Genomic DNA, 24,774 nt, shown 5'->3' with positions numbered 1-24,774 from the left:
TCTTTTCCTCTTGTCTAAACGAACAGAGTTTACTGATTTTTCTTGGCTTGAGGCAGTCACAGCCACTGTAGCCATCAGCATCTCAGGCCAAACAAGTGTCTAGGAAGCATCTGATTTGGTGAGTCTTCTGCCTTTAGGGAAGGAAAATGACCTGTAAGTATCTGCCACATAACACGTCCCCCTGCCCCCTGGGACATGGATGGGAAGACTGCCTGGCGATTCCCCTCCAGATGACTTGGGGAAGGGGCAGCACTGGGGACACACTACTGACCAGAGTCTTAGACTGTCTGCTTTGGGGCGGGGTCGGGGGTACGCGGGAAAAACCATGTGAGCTCTAGAAAGTCCTAGGCTTCCCCTTTTCATGTCTGAACTGATCTGTCTGGTGCTGCGTTGTTCTTGGTTAGGAGAGAGCTCTCGGGCATCTTCTTCATTAGCTTCCCCTGGAGGAGGCAGCCTCAGCCACAAGGAAGTCACTCCTGTGCTGGCTGAGGGTGAGGGATCTTTGGGGCGGGGGCGGGGGAGGTGCTGGAGACGACCTTACAGCGAGCGGCTGGGATGCTCTCCTGCCTCCTTGGGAAGCAATTTCCTCACGTGGGTTCTGTGCGCCTGATTGCCCAGCAGATGGCATTTCACTAAACAGTGCATTTATTCTTCGTGTTATTTGTAACACATGGGCTCCTGCTCTACGTATCAACTTCATTTGATTATGTGATACTTTTTAACCTGTACTATGAAATAAAAGTGATTTCTGCCGATAAAAGAGTCAATTATTTTTGGCATCTAAACTACTTTCTTATGTAATACAATATTAAAGGAAATGTTAAAGGACCCAGTCACCGTGGAGTGAATGTAAGCCGCATGTGAGCTGGGATGTCCCCTGGGGAATTCTGTACAAAGCCCGCTATGGCATTCTTAACCTGGTACCCAGGTCACCATTTTAATAACTGCTTCAAGTAAGCAGCTGGAAAGGTAGGCAACAGGGCTTCTAGAACAAAGGCCAGAGGGCAGAATCAGCCCAATTGGCCCATTTATTTTTTTTAATTTAAGTAGAGTCAATTTACAATGTTGTGTTAATTTCTGGCGTACAGCATAGTGATTCAGTTATACATACATATACATACATGTATTCTTTTTCATATTCCTTTCCATTATAAGTTACCACAAGATATTGACTATAGTTCCCTGTACTACACAGTGGGGTCTTGCTGTTTATCTATTTGATATATAGTAATTTGTATCTGCAAATCCCAAACTCCCAATTTATCCTTCCGCTCCCCCCCAACCCCGGTAACCATAAGTTTGTTTTCTATGTCTCTGAGTCTGTTTGTTTTTATAAATAAGGTCATTTGTGGCCTTTTTTTTTTTTTAGATTCCACATATAAGTGATCCACTTGGCCCCTTTTAGCACCAGAATCTTCTGCAATAAGCCTCCTGCAGCTGCACAGGTGGGCAGACGTGGGGCAGGGGCGGCCAGCCTCAGCCATTTCCACTGCACAAGTGCATGGAGAAAGGAGCAAGTACCTGCTTGTCTCCAGTGGGAGGCGGAGTACCAAGCAAAAGGGAATCTCCTCTGTTTCCCCATTTCTATGTGGACAAGACAGATTTGGGAGGACTCTCAACCCTAAGCCTTTCAGAAATGATAAATGTGTGAAACTGAAGGCTGCAAACAGAAGACTCCAAACGAGGCCCTTCGCCGAGTCCACTGGACAGCCCCATGACATCACCAGCAGGATGCATCTTCCTTCTGCTGGTAGAGTGACCGAGTCATTTTGATTCATTCAATATCAGGCAGAGAATTTAACAATTCCTTGACACACTGTGCTGAGGACAAGATTAGCGCCATCTCACTCCAACATCCCCACGGCCGCTACATTACTGCTTCTGGAAAGTTCTGTGGTTAATTAGAAGGAATTACTTTAACAGATTTTGAAAATGGATGCAATTATGAAGGAAATCCATAAATATTGAATTACCCTCAAGATACCAATACAAAATGAGACAGAGAAGGGCGGAGGCAGACAAGGTAGGCAAGTCTTAAGATGCCGATGCCTTCATTAGCAATTTGAGAACCTTTGGATCAGCCTGGTTGTCTGGGCCAGTTGTCTTTGGATTTCTAGAAGCCTTGGAAAGTGGACAAGTTAAAGATTGCCCATTGCTCAGGTAACTGAGGACAGGCGCTCACTGAAGGTGTCTGAGGACGCACTGCTAGTCTTGCTCTCTAGGCGGGCAGTGTAGCCTATTGGGATCAGTTCAGACTCTCGAATCGGACAGCACTAGATTCAGCTCCTGCTTCCAACATTATGAGCTGTGATGTCATGAGTGAATTTCCTAAGCCTCAGTTTCTACATCTAGGAAATGCGGCTAAATGAGGCAACAAATGATAAAACAAATAGTACAGGGCGTGGCATATATAAATTGCTGCGTGAACACACATAACCAATACATGCAAATAGCCCCAGGACTCAGTGAAGTTTATAGCTGGGTCAAGGGTTGAAGTCCCAAATTATGGCATATGCATTGATGGCCACAGAATCTTTGAGTTATTTAGATACAGCACAATATGAAGTAAGGAAAGAGAAATAAATATTTGTAGGATTTCAACCTTGCACCTGATATTTTATGCTGGGTGCTTTATACATACTATTTTATTCACTTCATCTCTATCACCCTTTGGGGCAGTTTCATCGTCATCATATTATTTTATCCATCATAGAAATGGAAGCTGGCAGGTAAGTAGCTCAGAGATTTAAGTAACTTGTCTGTGGTCACCCCGCCAGTGCTGGACAGGATTCTAATTAAATGATTAGGCTTCAAATTCTGCGCCCTTCCTCCTTCTGAGGGACTGTTTCCCCACCCACTTGGTGACGCCGCAGTAGCGGTGCAGGAAGTCTAGTCCTCATTCCGTGATCAGGCACTGGTGCAGCAGCTTTTCAGAGAGAGGAGGAGCAGGCCAGGCCCTGGGGCCAGAGTGGGAAGGAAAGGAGTACTCCCTGAGCTGTGAGGACCCTGGGGTTTGGGAGAAGAGCTGGGCCAGGGAGCCCAGGAAGTGCTTTTTGGTGGAACCCATGGGAACTTCCATCTGCATCATTGTGGCCTGCTGTCCCAGCCTGATTCCCAGAAAGCCCGGTCACTGCTTGGGACCCAAGCCCACTCCACACAATTTGCACCACATCATGTCCCAGCAGGAGCCACAGGATGATGCATGATGCTAATGCCTGCCTGTTTCCACCAGATGTTTCTACTGCTCTAAACCGCCGGCCCCTTCTTTGCAGTCTGATTCTGTAAGACCCATATCTGTCCCCGCCTTGACTAGAGTGGGTCTGTCGCTGACTGCTGGGCTAGAATCAGCGAAGTCAGGGGAACGGCGAGGGTAAAAGTATGGTTTATTTGAACTTCCAACCTTCACTGGGATAGTGAGGCTTCTGGGTGACCCTGTGCGACAGTTAGTGTCATAGATGGCAGCAGAAGTAGCCAAGGACCATCGACTCACTCTCTGGTAAAGCAGGGTCCCTCTTGTATTTGTTCTGTAGCAAATGTCATGCGTTCCCATGAGCAGGACCCCGATCCTTCATCCCAGGGGTAGTGTGTGAAAAGCCCTGGCTGAGGCTTGGTCCTGGCTTCTGAATGCCTGCCACGGTACCACGCACTCACTGGCGCTGACGATTATAATGAACGTAGAGGGCCTTCATTCCACCTCCCCTCTCCAAAAAAAAAAGAAAAAAAGCCAATAGTGTCTTAACTAATTTGCAAATCATTCTTTTTTGGTTTGCTCTGTTTCTCTGTGTTGATCCTTACCATTGAGTGAAAATCTGAAACAGACATTTATCAACACATCATAGTTCAGATTACTTGAAGCTCAAAAGGAGAACTCCATCCCAGGCCTTTTTCACTCTCTCAGCAAAAACCGGTCACTGTGTCAGCCCTGAGCTAAGCCCCTCTGCGCCGATCTAGCCCTGCAAATCAGACAGACAGAGAGAAGGCCCCTGCGGAAAGCTCAAGGCCCTTGAAACAAGTTGACTCCACCACGGCCTGTGAGCAACGAGCAGAGCAGACGCGCGTACCTTTGTTCTCTCTTGTCAGTTTGTCGGCCATGTCCCAGTGCTCGTAGCCCCGTAAGACGTTGCTAGTGATGTTGACGTGGCTGGCGGCCATGTGGTGAATGCGCTGGGGGATGGTGACCGGGCCGTTGTTACAGTTCCCCATGGCGTTGATGGGAGAGACGTTGTTGAGAGACACCGGGGACGGGGTGTTCCTGGGGAATGGGAAGAGACAGGCCTTGTTAGGATGGTCGGCAAGAGTGACAGTGCTGCTGTAGGCCTCCCTCGTCACACCGGGACCTCATGCGGACACGATTTGCCACAGTGAGGTTGAGCACAGTGAATGTACGTGAAGCCCGAGTGCAGTGGAGCCAGCGTTCGCATCCCTCTGACTCTTCTCAGAGGAACTTCCACAGCTTTTGCCAACACAGTAGCTTTCTCCAGAGGCCCCGGCATAGAGAGAGCTTATCATCACCCCATTCCTGCCTCATCAGACCAACCCACACAGGGCTACGGTGCCAGGCTGTGAATGAGCCATCCTTCTCCTTTCCTAACTTTAAACACTGAAGTCTGACTGTCTTTGGCAACCATGGGTGACTCCATGCATGTTGCTACTTTGTTTTAAAATACCAGAGAGAGCTGGGTGAATCTTCCTCTGGCATTAATTCTACCCACAAACATAGCTCTTCCTCTGAATACATATAGCAAGTCTTCTGATGTTGCAGAGGAAGAATCAGCTCAGAGCTACGATTTCTCCACCTGCTGCCAGAATGGATATTGGCAGTTAGAAAGGCTTGATGTGCGATATTGGTCTATTATCAAAGCATTTTGTGGAAACCACGATGACACTTTGCTCCAAATACAGTTGTCACAATAAGCAAAGTGCAATTCTTAAAAGCCCCCCAAGGAGCACTATTAGGGAAGCTGGAGAAAGATTCTGAATACCTCTTTAGGTTCTTTAAGACGTGCTACGGAATGGCTGTTAATTGCTGACAGTTCACCCGCACACTGCTTTGTAAAAAGAAGTCTTCGGAGTCCTACTTGGGGCAGTACCAATGTCTGGAGGTAGATTTTTGTTTCATTCTTTAAAATCAGCAGGAACTCGCCTGCTGGCTGCACATCGCGTAGAGGGCCTGGACTGAGGTCAGGGACAGTCCCAGAGTCATGGGTGGCTGCCTGTGCCCGCGAGCAAGGTCCATCCACACCCTCGGCCTCCTGTTCTCCTTCAGCCAGGCTTTGAACGATTGCCCAGGCAGATGCACCACTTTCTTATGATTGAACATTTTGGGGGAGTAAAAGAAATTGGGGGAAAGCTGTGTCTGGGGCTGAGCCTGCGTGCTTCCTCCTCCTTCCTCCGAACATATCCTGCACATCATCAGGAACCCTCTTCCACTCCCCCGACTTGACTGGCTGCCTGTTGGCAACTACGTTTCCAGGGTGGCTGTATTCCTCAAAGTCAAGCCCTGCCCGTAGGGCGGCCGTGCACCCCGCCAGGCTGCACACACCCAGGACTGGAGGGACTGGCGATCACCACGTACCAAAATGCAGAAGGGGGGCTGACTCAGTCCGGGAGCAAGTCAATTGATACACTCGCCCGAGACTCACACAGGCTGTGCTTACAGCCATGGGAGAGCTCTGGTCCATCCTGCGAACAGAATGTGTCTTCTGGTATGTTCTGCTGTAAGGGGGAAAGCCGTTCCCCACACTTGTTCTGCACTTGTCTGGTGTAAGACGGTGGGAAGATTTTCCTGCACTAACGTTAGAGATGTTTTGATAGTTCTTGATGGAAAGATTTATTTTCAAGGTGGGGTGGGGTCAGGGGGATAGCTAAGCTCAAGGATCTGGGCACAGAAGGCTTAGTTATGACCAAAAAAAAAAAAAAAAAGCAGTGAATGCTGGATTCCTTTGTCATGGCAGGTTGCAAATGCTGTTTTCTAGTCTTTCCCCAAGTGATGGTCACTAACCCTTAAACGTCAGTTTACGGCAAGAAAGGAGCATGTCCTCATCTGAAATCGCTAGAGAAAACTGCAAAGGTGTCAGTGTCACAGACATCGAGAGGGGGGCTGTGTGGCGCTGGGAAAGAAGTTCTGGAATGGCAGGGGCCGGGACTCTAACTCGGCCTTGCCGTCCAACTGCCGTGAGCTCCCCAGCACACCCTGCCCCTCGCCGGGCCCGGCCTGGCCTGCAACAAAAGGCTGGATTCGGTGATTTCCAATCATGTCCAGAAGTCACAAGGGGAAGCAAGTCACCTCTGGTTACCTCGTATATTCTGAAAAGGCCTTTCAGTTGATGACACCGGAGTGCTATTGAGGGGCTTTCTCTCCCGTCCACTCCGCTTTCTGCTAAATAGTCGGTGGCGGAGGCAAGGAGAGCAAGGGCACGGGTCCGCGTGCGGCCGCGACCGCCCTCCCGGCAGGCTCTGCGAGCTGCCTTTTCTTGGAGCACATCTGCACACCGCATCGCACCGATGAAGTAAACAAATCATTAAATAAACAGATCAAAAGCTGCCGACGATGCTGGGCCCCTGGCTAACAGAGGGCTGCTGCGGCGCCCATCCCGGTGTGCCTCCAGCCCCGCGCGGTTCTCCGCGCGGCTTGGGCCTCACTGTTCTCCTCTTCTGTGGGCCTGCTTGTAGATCGTGTCCTTTTCTTAACACGTCCGTGGCATGTGGCCACGAGTGCGCACACAGCAGCGAACGCCTCACACCACTTCCCGCACGAGCACCCTTGGCCCCCACCACCCTCCCTCGCCTCCTGGCCGCACTCGCCCCCTGCTGTTCCTGGGACCGGCTAGGCGTGCCCCCGTTGGGGGGTGGTCGCTGTCCCTGTGCTTGGAATGAACTTCCCCCAAGTATCTGCATGGCTTGCTCCCCCATGTCCTTCCCTAATGTCCCCATTCAAGATCTCCCTCCCCCGTGCCCACCAGCCCTTTCTATGCCCTTTCCTTGCTGATTTCTGCTGTGACATTTGTCTTCTAGCATATGCACTTTTTTTTTTTCCACTTTCTCCTTCAACAAGAACGTGTCACTGAGGAGGGCAGGGGTCCTTGTCTACTTCATCCGGTGCCACTCCCAGCACCGAGAACAGCGCCTGGTGCACATGCTACATACTTAATGAATGCCAGTTACATACATGAATAGCCTGCCCTCCAGCTACTCTTCTGTTATTACTCAGTATCCATTACTTATGCGGTGCTCGGGAGAGGGAAGACGAACAACGCAGAGCACAAGGATAGGGAATACGTTTATAAGGTGCCTGGCAGAGTGTCTCATACACAGCAGGAGCACGATAAATGTTTGGTAAATAAAAGAATGAACCAGGTTGGGAGGGGGGTAGAAATAGCTCAGTGGTGGAGCACATGCTTAGCATGTACAAGGTCCTTGGTTCAATCCCCAACACCTCCATTAAAAAATTAACAAACAAAAGAATGAACGGCCCCTATTGAAAAGAGCAAACAGTCTACCAGGGGAGCAGAATCCATTAATTTTTGGGATTCTACGTTAAGTGCCAAAAGTGAAGTATAGACCAAGAGCTCTGGGAGTTCTAGGGGCAAGATCACCTATGTTTTCTAACTCAAAGAGGGAGCAATGACAACAAAATATGCCAGTGGCAGCAGCCACTATTTGTTAAAGTCACTGTACGCCAAACACAGTGCTCTGGGCTCCACCGATATTATCTGTAAGCCTCGGGACAACTCCGCGGGGGAGTTTCTGCCACCGCTGTTTCACAGGCGGCAAAACAGCTCAGAGAAATTCAGCTCCCTTTTGAGGGCCACATAGCAAATTGGTCAAAGAGCCAGGATTTGAAAGCAGGTCTGTTTTCCTCCAAAGTCTATTTTCCTTCCATTCCACCAAGTTACCTCGAAGTCCTACCCTCGTTCCACTAAAGGTTTCACTTGACATGGATGCCCACCCCGACCCAGCCTTGAGTCCACATTGGCCTGTTTCCACTGCTCTCCCCAGGCACATCCCACGTTCACACCGGCACAGCCGTCCCTAAGCTTGGGAAGAACTTTTGCCTGATGGGGATGTTCCCTCCAGTGACCACCGCTCTCCTCATGATCCTTTTACTGGCCAGCGTCCCAAACAAGCAGTTAGCCCTTCCCTTCCAGCCCTTTCAATATGGCGTCCGCAGCCACCTGTCCACTGAAACAGCTCTTCTAAAGGCTTCAAATGGCCTTCTTTCCTCCTTCCACAGCCTTCCTGGCCGTCTTTCTTTTTATTCTCTCTGGGTGACATCTGAGATTGCTGCCCAGCCGTTTTAAACGCTCCGCCACGTGGTTTCCATGACTCTCTACAGGGGCCGGTGAGCTACAAATGGTCGGAAAAGATGAACATTTGCAATCACTTGGATGAGAGGGAACACTAACTTTGAACCCCAATTAAGAAAAATGTTCTTTTTTCAAATTTCCATTCTTCTCCTTAGTAGACTTGTATTATAAAACTTGTACTTAACTGTTATCATATTCTGAATTTCATCAGTAAGATTTTCGTGGAAACTTGTTTCCTCCTTTATTCTTTTTACATAATACCCTCGGTTTTGTCTCTTGGCCGGCAAAACCCCAAAATGGACTATCCGGTCCTTAACAGAAAAGGTTTGCCAACCCCTGCTCTTTGCCAAGCAGCTCCCACGATCAGGGTCAGGGGACGCTGCTTCTGGATGGCATCGTGGATGAGATGACATCCCTGTGTGGGCTCGGCTGCCCTCATTCCCTGGGAGAAGCGGACTCTAGTCTTGCTGGCAGAGAAACCCCCCCGGCCACCCAGGGAGGCCTGGGCTCTCATTCCCTTGGGCTTCCACAGAACCTTGTCCGTACATGTCACCTCCCTCTGCCGGACGGCACGCTTCTGGAGCGCAGGGATCGCATGAAATTCAGCTGGGTCCCTGGCCTCTCGTGTGGAAATACACCCGAAGTGTTTGCTGAATGAACAGGATGTAACCCCTGGGTGACCGTTTTGAGTTGTCTCATTCAAAACCTCCCTGGCTTACCAAAGAGAGTGTGCTTTCTTCAGACAGAAGCTGCTTTAAAAATCATTTTTCAGGAGGCTTTTCATGTGGCTTCACAAGCTTAGAATGTGTTTGAGTTCTGTCATTTTGGAATTTAAAAAAAATTTTTTTGCCCAATGATCCTTTAATGGCTGCTTACCTGAACTTGCCCTTGCTTTACTTTGTGCTCAGAGAAAATAGCTTTCTCTGGGCCTTTCAGTAGTTATTTTTATTTTCAGAACTTCCAGAGAGAAGCGTTCTTTTGCTTTTGTTCATCAATATAAGAGTAAGACCTAATTCAATCATTTCAACAGTACGGTACTTCCTTTCAATAAGGTAATTGAGTTAATGTATAGTTTTTAACGGATCTGTTCCCTCACTCTGAATGTTTTTATGATCTCCAAGTAGAGTTCACAGTCCCACTGCTTTGGAGATATTTATAAAGCGGCAAAGGAGATTATGTCACTGTTGAAGAAACTGTTTTGATCGGAGACAGAAGAATTTTGAAACGATGAAAAATGGAGAAAGCAGCTCTTTGCGAAAGGCTGTGTTCACGGTCATCTCATTTCCCTTCCCACTACTGGTGGCAAGGGGCGGTGAGGGAGGTACTGGAATCAGAGGAGACACTGACGCTCCAGCACAGACGCGCAGCACACAGCCAGGGCTGAGACAGGACTGGGAGTCAAAACTACCCTCTTAAAAGGAACATCTCTTCAGATGAGCCTCAAATGTCATCGGGCCCAGCCCTTTCATTGTAGAGATAGAGGAACAAACCCAGAGAGAAGAAGGGGCTCTTAGCTTTCTTGGGGAGCTAAGGGCAGCCTTGGGACCAGGTCAGTGGTTTCCCGGCTCCCATCCAACTGCTGGAGGGCAGAGCTGCCCTGAGCAGATACAGCTCTAAGGACAGCCGCAGGGTGGGTGAGTTCACAGAGCCTCAGGTCAGCATTATGCTGGATGCTTTTATATTTTAGGCCAGGGTATTTTATTTATTCATTTATTCATTTATTTTTCGTTGAAGTATAGTTGATTTACAATGTTTCATGTACATAGCAAAGTGATTCAATAATATATGTGTGTGTATATATATATATCATTTTTCAGATTCTTTTCCATTATAGGTTATTACAAGATATTGAATATAGTTCCCTGTGCTGTATGTAAGTCCTTGTTGTTTATCTCTTATCTCTTGTTAAGCTTGAACTCCTAATTTATCCCTCCCCCTGCCCTTCCCCCTTTGGTAACCATAGTTTGTTTTCTATGTCTGTGAGTCTATTTCTGGCTTGTAAATAAGTTCATTTGTGTCATTTTTTTAGATTCCACATGTAAGTGATATCATATGGTATTTGTCTTTCTCTGTCTGACTTACTTCACTTAGTATGATCATCGCTAGGTCCATACATGTTGCTGCAAATGGCATTATTTCATTCGTTTTTATGGCTGAGTTAGGTCAGGGTATTTCAGTATTAATATAAAAATCATCATGAAGGCTGAGATAATTGGCTGACTAAGTGCCTTCACATTTTCAGCCCTATTATGCCTTTGGTTTTATTAAACAGCACTTACCACATATCAATGAATATTTCATGGGTCTTTCATTACTGAGTGAATCATGGAAAAATCACTGCAGTGGAGGTAACTTTACCCCGCCTCCCTGAAATGGCATGGTGCTTGCCATCTCATTAACAGATATTTTTATGGCCATCATTTGACTTAAAGATCAGATAGCTAAAGAAATTTGGAATTGCATCATGTTAAACTTTTCTGTCTTGCCATTAGCTGACACGTGACTAGACTTTTGTGTGCTCCCAAATTACTATAGTCTCAGAATTGACCTTTGCTCCCGAGTTGTCAATACAAAATATTTGGGGGTCTATTCAATCACTGATTTTCATGAGAAAGCAATTTTCATAAGATACTTACTTTCCATTGCCTACCCATGGAGATGGTATCTGAGTGACTTTTGAAGCGTTTTGCTAAAAAAGAGAAAGAGAGAGGGAAATGAGGACATCTATTTTGTGTTTTATTAATTCAGAAACAGATGGAAGTGTGATTCCGAGTGCATTAATATTGATTGCAGCATTTCGGGATGCCTCCTGTTTCGTTAGCAGAGCTGGGATGTATGTGCACGTCAGCACACCACGACGCACACTCGATGAAAATAGCTGGTTAGGATAATTAGTGGGCTCCAATCAGGACCATGAAAGTCACTTGATGAAAGATCTTATATACTAAAAGGCCCAGTGAAATCAGACTCAGTTCTCCAAGAAGTGGTTTAATTATCCTCATCTGAAATTTATTCTGCAAAACAAGCTCTTCAGAGTACAGACAAGCTTTTCACCTTTAGTTCCAGTTGCAAACTTTTTCCCTGGGATGCAAGGTGAAATTCCAAGAACTTGCCAGGACCAAGCAGCACTTTGTGTGCGTGTGTGTGAATCACCTTGATTTGCTATTTTTACATGCAAATCCTCGTGACTGACAGTTTTCTCTGTTTAGCAGTGCAGCTGGCCCAGGGCTGCATTCTTTGCCCTCTGAAGGGCTGGTTTAAAGAATGGGCCTCCTCTGTTTTCGTGGCCATACACTTGTGGAGCACAGAAAAACCTGACATTCAGCACCGCCGCAGAAGGACAGCGATCGGCTCATTATAATAGCCTCACCAAGGCGGAGCCTCCAGTTTTGAAGCTCAAAGCCCAACACACTGCCAGAGGAGTGAGCTACTTAACACCTGCTCGGTATTTTGCGGTGTCCTGAAAACTACACAGGGCAGGCTGCAGGGGACTGATAATAGGGCTGTGGTCCTCAAAGTGAGACCACAAGACCAGCAGCATCCAGCAGCATCTGGGAGCTTGTTAGAAATCCCTATTCTTAGGACCTGCCCTGGACTGGCAGAATCCAGACACCTTTCCAGAGCACAGGTTGACCATAGGCACCCAGTCACAGGCGGCTTTGCATTTGACCCTGTTCACCTCCACCAGCACTGGTTTTATTCTGGACACCACATAATAGCAGAGCAGGGGAACTTGCTCTTTTTCCCAACCGAGTCAGTGTCCTCACACAGCTGAGCCCCATCCCTCCCTGGGTTCAGATGTTTGATGTAAGGTCAGGATTGGATTCATTTCAAACAACTGCTTTGGTGCAGTGCGGTCATGTGGTCTCATGCACTTAGCAAAATAATAATAGTAATAATAATAAGATTGTCCTTTTCTTTCAAGACCTGCCCAGCAGGAGCCTTGGGCATCCTGCATTCTAAATCATGCCCAGCATAGGCGGGCAGAAGCAGCAGAAGCCCCACAGACCCTCAAGCCAGTGACACCTGGTACAGTGGCCAGGCCTAGTGCCAGACTGTGGCTTGTGGTTTTCATCCAGCTCGTTCCTGCATTTTGGTATTGCATTGGTGGTTGAAATATCTTTTTGTGCTTGCAAATTCAAAACTTCAGCCCCCTAGATAATGGATTGGTTTATTTATTGTTTGTTTCTTTTGGTAGCCAAAGCACTCAGTTGTCTTAAAGTGCAACCACTGTACTCCAAGACTCTTCACGGCCAAAGGGCTCCCAAGGGTATGGATGTCCCCTCAGAGCCCAGGGTGGCAACAGTGACTTCTGTCCTGGCTGAGAAGTTTCTGGGCTGGCATCTCATTAAACAAGAGACTGAATACAGCCACAGCTGTGCATGATGGGGCAGAAGGCATCAGGCCCCTGACTGCCGCCAGGAGGCTGCCCAGGGCCGTCTGTTCAATCCAGAAAATCACCAGGGGACTGCACTATTATACCTTCTCTTCCTGGAATCAAATCAAACCTGAGCCCCAGAGGAGGCGGGGAGGGCCACGGCCGGCCAGGACGAGGGAGGTTAAGCCTTGGGCAGCAAGAACCTTGACATTTAATAACATGCCCACTGTGTCTCCTTGTGATTTAATCACTGGGGTCTATGCATTATCCAGAATAGGGGTCTATGCATTATCCAGAATAAGGATTACCTTAAAATACTCCATCAGGGATCTGGAGTACTTCATAGCATGGTCCTTCTTCAGTTTGAACATCCGCAGGTAGAGGAGCGATAAGCACCTGTAGCTGTGGGGATGCGGAAAGGACCACGTTAACGCCAGCGCTTAACGAAACCTACAGACTAGAATGTGCTGATTCACGGTTATTGAGGAACGTAAGTGAAAAAAGAAAAAAATTAAAAAGAAGGAGTAAGCATTAAAATTCCATCTTGATAAGGGTAAAAATGGGGAGAGTAAATGTTTAGTCAGTGGCTGAAGAAATCCATTAGTTAACCTTTAATAGGTTAATGGAAAACAAGAATATCGATCTGGGGTAAGCAGCCTAAGTTGAGTTTTCAAATCCTTCCGCGACCTCTCAGCTGCTTCCTGGTGGTCCATGACACTTACCAGAGGACTGCCAGCTTTTTGTCCCCATCCGAAGCCAGGGGGCTTGCAAAGTTCTTCAGCCTCATCGCATACCTTTGAAGAGAAAGGACAAGGTCTAGTGGCATCTGTCGGACCCTTCAGGAAGTCCCAAAGGCACTGGCATGCTCATCACCGGAATGCGCTCGCCCCACATTTGCTCTGGGCCGAAGGACTGAGAAGGGTATGTGGGCAAAAGCATGCTCTCCCAAAAACATGTACAAAATGATGACCACAAGAGTTCCACAACGGAAGCTATAGCTCTGGGCAACTGAGCGGAATCCGGAGCCCATGTCTGAGGGCAGGACTGTGGAGTTGCTGTGGGTTTGGCACGCGCAGAAATGCGGGAAAAGTACTGCTTCTAAGAACACTCTAGCTAAACAACATTATTGGCTTCCAATGAGGTGGACACAAATGTCAGTCTCAGTTGAGTTTTTGACAGATGAGGTAAATAACACAGCCGTGTCTGACGCGCGCGTGGGGAGGACTCAGGCACACCGTCGCGAGGGGCTTTTCTAATGGTTCAGGTGGGGAATGTTCCTCCAGGAAGTGGCTTTGTTTTTTTAAAAGGAAGGTCACTTTTACAGCATGTCAAGGTCTGAGTGCCCCTAATTTATGGTGCTTGTATATTATGTCTTTCCATTCTGTTTAATTGTTACTGTTCACACTGGGGTGATCAAAGGTTGAGTAGTTCCCAGTTTTTTTTCTTCGAGCTGAGCATATTCCATTCTGGGCATTTAGACTCTTGAAAATCAATTCATTGCATAAAATCAGGGTCTGAGCTTTAATGCAATTTCACAGGTTCTTGTGGTGGGATAAGTAACGGAGTTCAGTGTTGCAGAAGGAAGTTGAAGATGTGCAGGCAGCCTTAGATGAGTTCTGCTTTCTGAGAAGGCGGTGGAGAGTCCGCAGCCTCCCCAGAGCGCCAGCGCCCCCTGTCGCCCCGCGCTCCCTCTTACTGTGCCAGTTCCTTCCAGCGAACATTTTGCAACAAAAGAGCCTGGGCACTGGGTAGGGGTGTGTCCTGCTGCTGCCGTAGTAAGCAGGAGGATTTGTATTACGTCACAAACCTGTCTGCGGCGGTTAGGTCGCTGAAATGTCAAGTCATGGGGATGCCTCGCTTGCTTTCACAAATACATGTCTACCGCAGAGGCCCAAGGCTCAGAGCAACGATAATTACTTGGATGGAAAAGAATGGGGTGATCTCTCTGTAGCCAGCATACCATCAGGGAGAGAGTAATAAAAATCTCTTCTACATAAAATTATGCTACTAAGAACTATGCTCCTTTTACAGTCACCCTCTAATTGCAATCACTGTTGCTCCAGTGCTTTCAATGGACCAGAAGACTTAGATGCTTTAGCCCATTTTATTCCCAACTGAAATTTCTCTCTCCCCTAAAACTATACACACGTAGAGAAAATGTAAAAAATATACATATGTAGAGAGAGGACACACACAAGAGTGCACACGGCACTGGTGCAATCTGGGAAAAAAAACCTGATGAAATTTGAGTAAGGTGGACAGACTGTGACAAGCAGTGTCTGTGTCCCAGCTGTGGCCCTGGACCACAGCTTCGCTAGACGGTACCTGGGGGGAAATGGAGGGAAAGGTACACAGGGACTTTCTGTATCATTTCTTACAGCTGCAAGTGAATCTACAATTATCTCAAAATAAAGTTTAAAAATACTGACTTTAAAGTGAATGCCTGTAAATTCTCCATTGATTTTCACCAGGTTCCACTGAAACATACTCCTATGGGGAGTAGACAAACTATCACGTCATGGGAAAAAAAACTGTGCTTAGAGAAAAAGAAAAAAAATGTAAATAATTAATGGAAAAGAAGTGTTTTCCAATGGAAATAAATATTACTCAATGATTCACATTGCATTGTTACCAAAAATGAAATTGATTTTTCAAAAAAAAATTTAAGCTGTCATTGATTTTGCACATTTTTATTTAATTCTTTTTTTGGGGGGGGGAAGGAGTGGGTAATTAGGCTTAATTATTTATTTTTAATGGAGGCACTGGGGATTGAACCCAGGACCTCATACATGCTAAGCATGCGCTCTACCACTGAGCTACACCCTCCCTGCCTTGATATTTTGATTTTATATTTTGAGAGCATGTGTTTTCCTAAAAGAAAACAGGAAAACAATATACACAGGGAGGGAAAACACCCATAATTTCATCCCCAGTTACAGTCATGAGCTCATTTCCCTTCTAGATCGGTCCACATGCTTTTCATGCTCAGAAACGTAGAGTGTATATAAGTCTGTGGCTTGCTTCTACTTTCACATCATATTATAAACATTTTTGTGCAGCTTCATAGTTTCCATTACTGTTGCATTTCAATGGCTGCAAAGTCTGTTGAGTGCACTACGATGCAATGAATTACCCTTCTATTATTGATTATTTGGTTTGCTTCTAATTGGGTGCTATGATATATGCTAAGCTGAACACTGTACAGATAACTCGTTCTACTCTTGGAATTATTTTCTCCAGTACAGGAAATTCAAATTTCTGGAAGTTGAATTACTGGTTGAAAAGATATGAATGCTCACTGGTGTAGGTTTTCCTACATGATGCCAAACTGCCATCAGTTCCCACTCCCATCAGCCAGCGAGGAAGAGGCCCAGGTCGCCATGACTGTGCACGCGTGCTCATGCTAGGTAGTAACGTTTTCACATTATCTTGTCAATTTAAAAAGTGTCTTTCTTTAATTTGCATTTGAGGATGAATAGAAGGCATGGCTTTCCTCCATGTTTTGTTTATTAATGGTCCCCCTCTTTTTTGCATCCTTACAATTTTTGCCAGGAATTTCATCTTGTGCATCTTTGAAAATTGCAGGCAGCCTCGAATAGACACGGAGAAATCAATTTCCCTTTAAAAGCTACAAACGGCGGTGGCGGCTTTCACAGGGCATAAAGTAAGTCTGAGGGACACCTCGCACTTTTCTCAGAGCAGCAAAAAGCCAAAGATGGCTGCCTGGCCTGGCAAGGAAGGCTGGCGCTCTCCTCATAATCTCCCCACTTTTGTGGCTTTAACTAAATCTTCTGATTCTGTCTAAGCACAGTTTTTTTTTTCCTTCTTCTTTATAATAGTTCTCCTTCTTTTGGACTTTTCGAATGCTTTCCTGGGAAAATATGCATGCTAAATGTGTCCAATGTTTGTCCGAAGGTTTAGGTACAAGCGTCCTCAGATTTGTAAAGTTTATTGCAGATGGGAGGACACACAAAAACCAGGCCTGGCATCATCGATCCACTGAGCCAGAGGTGGCTGGGACATAAGGGCCCAGCAGGTGAAGGCGGCATCAGAAGCAATTATTTAGTCCATCCAGCGAATGATGGTGCTTATCCACTATTCAGAGGTGGATTACAGTATTTTACAAACATCTGCAAATTACTAGAAAACACTAGAATGGATATCATTTTTTCTCTTTCTCTCATCTCTGCCCTGCCCGCTGTTACCACTTTGACTGCCTCCCTCAAATTCCAGATGCGTGAAAAGTGGACTCCACACCTGCGGCTGTAAAAGCTGACTTTGTGTTGGAATAGTGCCCCTCCCTTTTTAATAACTGAGGCAGAGATTCTTAGAAAACATAGTTTATAACAGAAATCCCAACAGCGCTGCTATTTTTGAAGGATAAAACTGCGCTTGGACAAGACAAGTGTTGGGGCCATACAGGGAAGGCACGGTGCTTTAATTCCACCCACCGCCTTTCCAGCTTCATTTTATGAATATCGAAAAGTATCACACTCACATTATAACTTCTGAAGGGGCTAACTTCCAAAAGCAGTGTCCAATCAATTATAAATTTTCCATGACAATTAATCAAATGGCAAGAGCTAATATGATGACTTCTAAGAAGAGGCGGCCTTGGACCAATCATTACTACATGGAAATGATATTTTCGAAAACCACAGCAGCTTGTAATTTGGACCGGGAAGAGCGTGGGCAGAAGGCTGCAGGGCGCACTGACCTGAGGAGCTCCACGGTCTCAGAGTACATGGTATAGGGAGACTTCGCTTCCAGGGGGTCGCGCTCCATGGCATTGCCACATTCGGTGAAGGACAGGGCTGCGTCGGCATAATTCACGGCTTTGCCAAATTTCTCGAACTGAAACAGGAAGGAGACTCATCAACACGCTCGCTCCTCTTCTCTCCTTCACCTAAAGGGCTGGTTCTCAACCCAGGGCAATTTCACACCCCGCCCCCGGGGAATCTTCGGCAATGTCTGGAGACGTTTTTGGTTGTCGCCACTAGGGACAGGGGGCATCTGGTGGGCAGAGGCCAGAGATGCTGCTAAACATCCCCCAATGCACAGGATGGCTCCCACCACGGAGAACTGCCCAGTCCAACAGTGCCAAGGTAGAGACATGGGGGGGTATATAATTCAATACAATTATGAATTTGTATTGACAAGGATGCAACCGATTTAAGGTTCTATTGTCGTGACACTGAGGCTGGCCGAGAAGAGAGACCTGCAGCCAAGGAACCGTGTCTGGGTGGTACGACTGTTATCTTTTTGGTGGAGCAGAATCCTGATCACTGCCTCGACTAGTTTCTACGACTACATTGACGAGACTGGTCATCGTCCTGTCCTCCAGACAGAGCTTTCAACGAAGCTCTGTTTTTTATAAGCCTCCTGGACCACTAATACACCCAGTCCTTGCTTGGAACCCTTGGTGAGCACATGAACCCCACGGCCAGGAGAAAAGCACCCAGCTAACGCTATTGTCATGGAAACCGGCAAGCTGCAGCGTGACTGTTGACAATGATCACATCACTTTCATTGTAAATGATGGTCTGAAGCAGTGTGTCAAAAAGCCCCAAAATATAGCACTACTAAATATTTTAGTTTAGTAAAATTTTACTGCAAGAGGTTTTAGCACTGATAATGGTCCCGATTAAACTGACTTTTTTTTTTATGTGTAATGAATATTATATATGACACTTTTATAGTGAGGATTTTATAACAGTATTTAACATTATCAGTTTTTGATAGCTAGACGTAAGAATTCCACTAATACAGAATTTTACGGGAAAGAACCAATATAATGCAGATTTAGCTGTTTTAATTTTCGTGTATACCTTTTATCAAAATATTTTCTACGCAACTGTGAAGGCTTCAATTCTCAAAATGGTAGAGTAGCTGTCTCTAGCCAAGGATTAAGTACAACTATAAAATGATGAGTTACAGGTCCTGCAGAATTGCTTGTGGTAAATGACTCTCTTTACAATAAATGTTCCCCGGCTTTTATGTACTGCAGGAGTTCTGTGGTTTCCTTTCTGTAAGCTGTTGTGGAAAAAATATCGGTTTCACCCAAATTCAAAGTGATTTTATGAAAACCTACGTGTATATATGGAAATTCTCTCCTTCTCTTGCCTTACAAGATAATTTCCTTCGGGCATGCTGCTCTGAATGGCTCTCCCATGTGGAAATTAAGCTTTATTTCCTGATTTTTGAAAGTGACTTTTCATTCACAAACCCAGAGCTGGAAGGACCCTTAAAGATCACCTGGCTCAAATTTCTTTTCCCTGAGTCTGTTTCCGCGTTCATAAACTGAGGGGCTTAAACTCCAAGGGAGCTTCCAGCTCTCACATAGACATAAGCCCAGCCAAAGGCCTCTTCCTCTAAATGAGAGTTTCTCAACCTTTTCTTCATTATCACCCCTACCCCCACCACTGAGGTAGATTTTTAGATATTTTTTTCACACCCCATTGAAACTTTAATACTAACGATTATCTCCTGATGTGCTGTGACCCTGTGGAGGGTCACGCATCGTTGCAATATCTGAAATTTGTTTCACCCGCCAAAACCAAATTTTGCCCCAATGGGGGCAAAATCTCCCCAAATGGAAAATGCATTGTCTAAGCGGATTAGATCATCAGTGAATCTGGGGGACACAGGAACACAGCCCTGGAAGGTGGCAGGTGATGTCGAGTCTTAACCATCTGTGTGTATCTCTGTGGCTGATTTTTCTCAGTGCTCCTCCTGTCACCTACATGGTCTCACGCATGTGCCCTGGTCTCATCAGCTCATGCACCAGCAGGGCAAAGGCTGTGTTCTTTTGTGTTATCCCTGTGTCCCCTCGCCCTGATGGTGACAGCAGGCGGACTTCAGAGCCCTTCTGCACTGCTGCGGAGTCGAGGACGTCTTGAAGGCCTTTCAGATCTCTTGCTGCCCTTACAGTGGTCACAAGCACCGTCTTCCCAGCATCCCTAGCGGAGCTGGCTCCCAGTCTGCCTTGTCATTTTCGTCTGCAGGAGCAGGGACCATTCCCACCACGGAAAGGTCAGTTCCAGACAATAGCTGAACAATTTGGATGACAGCGGGAAACCAACAGAAAGGAGGGAAGTGGCAGATGCCAGGGCCATGGGCAGTGATGTTGGCCACATGCAAGTCATGGCGCAGAGACCGTGCTGGTCCTGCTTTACAGCCATCCCAGTGGCAAACAGCACCGGGCCGCTAAGTCCCGGCTGGACACAATGTGATGATGGAGAAGGTAATTTTTTTGAACCCAATGGAGGGGGACTGACAGCTCTAATTGTGCTGGGCTTTAGTCAAAGGCGAGGAGTTTAAATTTAGGGCCTTCTCTAAGGAAGTAGTTCTCGACCTTGGCTGCACTTGGGAATCACCGCTTTAACAGCCAGGCCTGGGTCCCAGTCTCAGAAATTCTGATTCCATTTCTCTAGGGGTGTGGCCTGGGCCTCAGGGCTATTTTAAAGCTCCCCAAGTGGTTGTAACACACGATGGAGACCCCTTGATAAGAGGATCAATCAAACAACTGCACGCGCTGGGCTTCTCCCTGGTCCAGGCAGCCAAAAGCCTTGGAGGCAGCGGGGCCGAGCATCGTGGGGAAGCCAGAGAACAGAGCTGCCTTTCTCTGGGCAGGGGCTGAGGCTGGCTGTGGGCCTCACTCTGGAACCAGGAAATCACATGCAGCAAGAAGCTGAGTGTTTTCTACAGACCTCGGTTTCCCCGAGCCCATTGTGGGGGCCACTTAACTGGCTCTCAGCCAGTTTGGGTTTATTGGAACCCAGGGGAGCTCCCACCTTCTCAAAGGCAGTGTCAAAAGTCATTTCAAAATCACCGGAAGGACAGAAGCAGGATAGACCACTGAGTTTCTGAAGCTGGAGCAACGGGAAGGGCGGGAAGACCAGGCCTGGCAGGGCGGTTCGGCGCCGAGGAGTCGGGGAGTTACAGCGCTGAGAAGGCACCGGCTCCCACCTCCCTGTGTCAGAGCAGCAACGCAAAGGCTCGAGACGCTTGTAGAGTGCCTTCTCTGTTTTCCATCGAAGCATAATACCGTCATGGGAGGGAAGTGAGGGGAGGAAGCAAACCTACCAGTGCGTCAGCTTTGTGCTTCAGCTTTTTAGCCTCTTGCATGTAATAATCAGCATTGTGAACCCTGAACAGACAAAACGAGCTCGATCAGAAACTGTCTCATCTTTTCATTAAAAGACTAAACGGTCAATATATTTTTTTGGCTATAAATCCATGCTTATACAATGCCTTGAAAAGGGGCAGATGAATGCTGTCAGGCATAAAATACCCGACCTGGAAATAATCCAGTAAATGACACCTGAAGTGCATCATGGCTCATTAGGATAAATGAAAACATCCTCCAACCCCGACCATTCCAGTTGCCCAAACAGATCCAACAGAGCCTGGCTGTGACCGTCTCTGCTGGCATGCCGCTCTACTACCTGAGGTCCCGGGTAAGAAAGGGGGACCGAGCAACCTAGGATCAGCACCTTCCTCTGGAGACAGTAACAGAGCTCCACAACTAAAGGGGACCGACGGTGGTTCCTGGCGGGGACACAGGTGTGTGGGCGGAGGAGGAATATATTTTTCAGGCTGTACGAGCTGCTGCTGAGGTCTTACTTTGGGTGACACGTGCATGGTGCGAGAACAGCCATTCTGCCCCCGCCCCCCGTTCACCACTCCCAAAACCAGTCCATGAGAATCTGGGGACAACATACGAGTCATCAAAAGTGAGCTTGGGTCTCCGGACACTGGTGGTGCTGCTGGACAGAAGGGGCAGGGCCGCCCAGGATGTCATCTCCAGGTGACTGCTATCCATGAGGCCAGTAGTGATGGTAGAGGTGATGGTGGAAATGGTAGTGGTAGTGGTTGTGGTAGTGGCCGTGGCAGTGGCTGTGGCAGTGGCTGTGACAGTGGCGGTGACAATGGCAGTAGCAGTGACAGTGGCAGTGGCAGTGGCAATAGCAGTGTTGGTGACAGTGACGGTGGCAGAGGCTGCCTTTCTTGGAGTGTCTCCCTCCTGGGAAAAAGGACAACAAAGAGCTTCCATTAGGTCCAGATTTTTAGAACATCTTTTCTTAGATGCTTTGCATGTCAAGCACGCTAGGAAAGAAGCCAAGAGAAAAGAAAACCATGCGCACAGCTTGAGGATGAAGAGGTGACCCTGCTGTATACTGTGGACTCTGCGAATCACCAGCTTTTGTTCTAGGACGGCACCAAACACCAAGCTTGTCTGGGGCTTTGATTCCACAGCCCCCTCACCCCGGTGAGACAGCCACTGGCAAAGGTCCAAACCCAGCAGGGGATGTGAGGAGAGGGGAGGAATGGGAAAGGGAGGGAAGCAGAGAGATTGATTGATTATCACCCTGGTGAGCATGTTTTGGAAAAGCGACCAGCCCAGAAACCGTCTCGAGGGTAAGAAAAGTCCTCTAGTCACTCTGCAAAATGCCAGATCTAGGGCAGCAAAATGCTAGCACACCAGTCAGTGCCCTGGGACAGAGACCGAGGCTGTCCTTCTGTTCATGTGACGCCTTGACTGGTTTCTGGCTAGGTGATGCCACGTGAGTGCCTCTTCATTTTGAAGTCCTGGGCTAGAGAAAGTTCATTTCGATCAGGTCAAAAATCAGAGGAGTTGGAGATTCCTGAGTTTCCCTCTGAACTGTCATTGCCATGGAAAGAATGGGATCCAGATGAATAAAGTCAGCGGTAGGGTGTGTCACAATGTGTGACACAGTATGTGTTAGGAGACCACCTGCTGCGCCAACACGGCTGACTCTGCCCTCCCCACCGGGCGACTTCGGGGTGCTCCTGGTTCTTCCACCTCTGTCTGCTTTTGCCGCAGTGCCTCTTCCCCCTGCTCTTCTGAGTGGGGATGTCCTTAAGGTCGGTACCCCACAACATCAATCCTCAGCACTCTTCTCTCTTGACCTTGACAGCACTGGCCCGTCCGCTGTGTGCTGGCACAGAATTGACAATAAGCAGGTAACTCCAGAAAGGAAACTTCCATCTTACCCTCTCTCCAACCCACCAGACCTGCAGTGCCCACTTCTGGAGAGTTCCACCAAGATGGTCCATGAGCAAATCAAACTGCTCTGAGACCAAACTGAGAGCCAAACCGGCGCCCACTTTCTGTGAATGGCAGGATGGTCTTCCCCGTCACCAAGGCTGGGTTTCTCTCCATCGGTCAGGGCATCGTGGTCACCCCTGGGCTGGGTGCACTGGAACCAATGTCCTCCCCACCTCGCCTTCCACCCGAGCTGCTCGGCTGTAAGCAGCCTTCTATATTGAAGTTCTGTAAATTGGTTCATTTCAAAACCTGATAATGCTCCTGAAACCTTTCTGAAAGCCACTGCTCTATTTCATCTCAAATTCCCTCTCCATTACGCTTATCCAAGCAATCACAAAGTCCTGTTCATCTGTCTTCTCAGTGTCTCTCAAATCTGTCCCCACCTCCTCTGACGCCTCAAAGTGCAGTCCCTCATGGCTTCGGACAGAGACAATTGGACAGCCTCCTGGCCAAACTCCCGACCTCTGAGCTCGCTTTTCCAGTCACCCTCCATCTGCTGCATGCTAGCCTGAGCTTCCTGAACCGAGCTTCCTGAACCAAGCTCCCTGAAGTTCATTGCCTTGCAGCCAAGTGCAAATCCAAGGCTGAGCTCCTTTGCTGGTGGGTAAGGCCCTCCGTGACCTGGCTTCAGCCTTCCTGCCTCCCTCCCATGGACCTGCCGCCAAACTGAACTCACCCCGCTTTCTTCACCTTCCTGGTTTGGTTCCTGCAAAGCCTTGGGGTTGAAAAATCCTCCTCTTTGTTACTTTTCTTCACCTTGTGATAATTTATTGCATTTAAAATTTTTTAAATGGAGGCAAAATACACGTAACATCCAATTTACCATCTCAACCACTTTTTTCTTCCAGTTTTATAGAGATATATCTGACATACAGTGTGGCGCTATTGTCTTTGTAATCAATCTGTCTTTTCTCTCTGGTTGCTAATTGTTCAGCAATTTTACTACAGTGTGTCTAGTTGTGACTGGTTGCAACCACCGCAACCGTTTGTAAATGTCCAGCTGAGCGCTATCAAGCACATTCACAGTGCCGTGCAAAGTCCAGAACTCTTCGCACTTGCAAAACTAAAACTCTGCACCCGTTAAATCATATGTCTCCATCCTCCTCCCCCGGGTCCCTGGCAATTCACCATTCTAGTTTCTGTTTTGGCAAATGTGACCACTCTAGGTACCACATGTAAGTGGAACCATGCACTCTTTGTCTGTTTGGGGCTGGCTAATTTTATTCAGCATAATGTCCTCAAGGTTCACCCAGGTTGGAGCACATCTCAGAATGTCCTTCCTTTTTAAGACTGAATAATATTCCACTGTGTGTACGGACCACGTTCTGTTTAACCACTTCTCTTCATTTCTAACCCCCTACTTATCTATCTCAATACTCTCAGCTCAACCCAGCTCAACAAATGCCTCCTCCTCAGGAAAACTGCCTTATGTCTATGGCCAGAAGTGCTTTCAACATTTTTGGTCCCTTTAGAGATCTGAAAGGTCTGTCTCAATCCCTCCCCTAAGACACTGATCACCAGCTGGTCTGTATTTGAGTTCCCTGAGTGCATGCGTCATTGCTCGCCTTAGATTCAGAGCCCTTCGAGCACTGGAACCATCTCTGATTGACGACATTACTCCCCTCTCCGGGACCTGCTGCCCCACAGCCCAGCACTATCAGTGATTTGCTGAAAGCATGCCTGCCTGTCTTTATCAAAACGGTCACTTGAAATATAAAAGTCAAATGTGAACATGTCTTATATTCATGAAAGTCTTATCTCTTCCACTTCATCCTGGACCTTCTGATTATCAAAAATTCTCTTCAAGAGCTCATTCACAACATTGTAAATCAACTAGACTTCAATTTTAAAAAAAGAGCTCATGGCAATCAGTGGGTTGAGAGACACATATCTAGAAATAGTTATGATGATATGGAGAAAACAGATTAAAGTTCATCATGGATTTTATTCAACCCAAACACATAAAAAACTCAGAACCTTCTGAACTCCTAAGCCAGCTCCATGTTTCTATTGCCAAA

At 47.3% G+C, this 24,774-nt stretch overlaps 1 protein-coding gene across 2 annotated transcripts in view; it reads right to left on the bottom strand.

The window, feature by feature from the left end:
- AFF2 (ALF transcription elongation factor 2) overlaps positions 1–24,774 on the bottom strand; it is a 470,347-nt gene that overhangs the window by 9,971 nt on the left and 435,602 nt on the right. For both annotated transcript variants that reach the window (XM_074359058.1, XM_074359059.1), the window contains 7 exons: positions 21,408–21,709; positions 20,770–20,833; positions 17,402–17,538; positions 13,407–13,478; positions 12,993–13,086; positions 10,943–10,995; positions 4,062–4,252 (listed from right to left, as the gene is read on the bottom strand). In XM_074359058.1, the coding sequence (XP_074215159.1) occupies positions 4,062–4,252; positions 10,943–10,995; positions 12,993–13,086; positions 13,407–13,478; positions 17,402–17,538; positions 20,770–20,833; positions 21,408–21,709 (913 nt within the window). The remainder of the gene's footprint in view (positions 1–4,061; positions 4,253–10,942; positions 10,996–12,992; positions 13,087–13,406; positions 13,479–17,401; positions 17,539–20,769; positions 20,834–21,407; positions 21,710–24,774) is intronic.

Source organism: Camelus bactrianus, chromosome X (genome assembly GCF_048773025.1).
Source record: "Camelus bactrianus isolate YW-2024 breed Bactrian camel chromosome X, ASM4877302v1, whole genome shotgun sequence".
Taxonomy (NCBI): domain Eukaryota; kingdom Metazoa; phylum Chordata; class Mammalia; order Artiodactyla; family Camelidae; genus Camelus; species Camelus bactrianus.
Note: the sequence above shows the minus strand (reverse complement) of the source record. Positions and strands in the feature narration are given on the sequence as shown.